This window comes from Physeter macrocephalus, chromosome 14 (assembly GCF_002837175.3).
Source record: "Physeter macrocephalus isolate SW-GA chromosome 14, ASM283717v5, whole genome shotgun sequence".
In the NCBI taxonomy this organism is placed as follows: Eukaryota; Metazoa; Chordata; class Mammalia; order Artiodactyla; family Physeteridae; genus Physeter; species Physeter macrocephalus.
The window spans coordinates 75,799,156-75,801,652 of NC_041227.1; the positions used below are offsets into that span (position 1 = coordinate 75,799,156).

At 56.4% G+C, this 2,497-nt stretch overlaps 1 protein-coding gene across 11 annotated transcripts in view; it reads left to right on the plus strand.

Annotated features, from left to right (window-relative positions):
* Positions 1 to 2,497, plus strand: part of TRRAP (transformation/transcription domain associated protein) — a 112,466-nt gene that overhangs the window by 95,508 nt on the left and 14,461 nt on the right. For all 11 annotated transcript variants that reach the window (XR_008619436.1, XM_028500108.2, XM_024118908.2 and 8 more), the window contains 2 exons: positions 188 to 413; positions 1,262 to 1,479. Coding sequence is in view for 10 of the 11 variants with exons in the window: in XM_028500108.2 (XP_028355909.1) it covers positions 188 to 413; positions 1,262 to 1,479 (444 nt within the window). In the remaining variant the exon portion in view is untranslated. The remainder of the gene's footprint in view (positions 1 to 187; positions 414 to 1,261; positions 1,480 to 2,497) is intronic.

A 2,497-nucleotide genomic window follows, 5' to 3' on the forward strand; every position in this document is an offset into this window, starting at 1 on the left:
TCACGGGCCCAGCCGCCCCGCAGCACGTGAGATCTTCCCGGACCGGGGCACGAACCCGCGTCCCCTGCATCGGCAGGCGGACTCTCAACCACTGCGCCACCAGGGAAGCCCTGAGCTGTGGTTTTTGTAGTGAATTAGAAATAGCCCAAATGACTAAAAATGTTTCTAATCATATTTTATTTTGCAGATTTTGACTTCAGTGTTCCAGGTTCCATGAAGCTTCATAATCTTATTTCTAAACTGAAAAAGTGGATCAAAATTCTGGAGGCTAAAACCAAGCAACTTCCAAAATTCTTCCTCATAGAAGAAAAGTGCCGGTTTTTGAGCAATTTCTCAGCACAGACAGCTGAGGTAGAAATTCCTGGGGAATTTCTGATGCCGAAGCCGACACATTACTACATCAAGATCGCTCGGTGAGTGAGCCTGACCTGGCCCGCGATCACCAAAACCTTCCCCGGCAGACCCCCAGGCAGACCTGGCCGGCGGGTCACACTGTAATTCCCTCCCCTCTGCACTCCTTCCCCCGAAACGGGAGAGGACACGGTGTTGCTCTAGGATATGAGTACCTTTAAAGGGTCTGGTCTAACCAGTGGGTTCAGTGTCTTGTTTGAGTCAAGCTTGTGTTTGCTCTCAAAAGAACCCTTTCTGAATCCCCATGGAACTTGACAAAGTATAGTTTCGCAGTCTTCTGTAAACTCTTAAAGCACAGGATTCAAAAGAATCAGACCATTATGGTCAAATTTACCAGAGCGAAGCAAGTTGCATCTCATTTAAAGTGTAAAGTGAGCCGTGAAGGGGCGGCCCTTGATGGTCAAGTGCTTCCTCCAAACCTGACCTGTCCTGGCCGCCGCCTCCTCCTCCTGCCGTCAGTGCTCGGGCCCACGGCCCACGCTCGCTCCTCGGGCACCTGTTCCTCTGCCCCAGCGCCAGCCAGCGGGGCCCGCGCCCTCGTGGCTGCTGGACTCCTCTGGGCCGGTTAGCGCCCGTCGCTGGCTGCTGAGGCTGGACCCTCAGCGTGCCTGTTTGAAACGTCCAGCTTCGCCTTCTCTTCCTCCTCTCGTTTTCCCTCCGATACTGTGGCACGACCTGTACCTTGTCGCAGTGAGGTGGCGTGTAAATGACAAACCACCGCCGTCGTACAGTCTGTTTTCCATGACGGTTCTGATGGCCGCTTCTGTAGAGCTCCGTTTTCTTCTCAAAGGAAAGGGTTGGACGTTGGGGCTCGGGGAGCTGGTGTCTGATTGTCCACTCCTCCCGGCAGGTTTATGCCCCGGGTGGAGATTGTGCAGAAACACAACACGGCAGCCAGGAGGCTGTACATCCGCGGGCACAACGGGAAGATCTACCCGTACCTGGTCATGAACGACGCCTGCCTGACGGAGTCGCGGCGGGAGGAGCGCGTGCTGCAGCTGCTCCGCCTGCTCAACCCCTGCTTGGAAAAGAGGAAGGAAACCACCAAGAGGCACTTGTTCTTCACAGGTACCAGCGCTGCCCAGGGGCTGCACGGCAGCACCCGCAGCCTGTGCCATCTGTATCAGCAGCTGCGGGTCTGAGCCCCGCCAGGCGGGGGCAGGCCGTAGGCTGAGGGCTGGTGCCCGCACGGGCCCTGCTCCTGGAGGAGGGAGGGGACACCTCCACCCCTGGGGCCCGAGGCTCCTCCCCGCGGGATGGGCACCCTAACGAGGACTTGTCTGGAGGAGGCGGCCCCGGGCCCGTGCACACGGCCCTCTTCACTTCCCCAGGGATCTTCCCAGGCTCTGGCGACACCTGGCTGAGCAGAGGGCGTGCTGGGTGTGTGCTCCCGGCACGTGGCAGCTTCTAAGTGCGGTCTCGGATCTGCTCCAGGACACAGCCTGCAGTGTGTGGGCACCGCCTGAGGTGCTGCCTGGGAGTCAAGGAGCCCCGGGCAGGCCCCAGAAATCTCAGGCAGGCAGCAACCAGCAGCCTCGAGCGCGGTCTTCCCAGAACCGAGTTGTCGTGGGTGAATCGGGAGCCTGTAGTAAGGGGTGCAGATGAGCTGCCTGTAATCCCACCCAGGGGAGGGAACTGTTGTTACACCTCAGCATTCATCCCCAGTTTAGGGGCCAATCGCAACGCGTATTATCTCGTCCTACATGGAACTTGCTTCTGCTATCTGAGTTGTGATCCAGCCTATTCTGACCTAAAATCTCTTGCCCTTAAGGTCAACGCCCCCATAATAAGAAGTATATTTTTTTAAAAAACAGGTCTATAGAAAGCTGTGTGCATTTTTACGTGTATGTAACGTGATCTACCGTGTTGGTCCCAGCTGTGCTAATTGGTTGTTCTTTGCTGCTTCCAAAGAAACGAGCTCCTGGTTAGCTCCAGATGGTGGTGGTCCATGTACATCCCCTGGAGTCCTGTAGGAATTTCTTCATGGGTTGAAGCCATGGCAACGGGCCAGTAGCCATGCTTTAACTGGCGTTTGACCGAATCAACTCTCGATTAGAAGTCAGAGGCGTCGTGTGCCCGCCCCGCC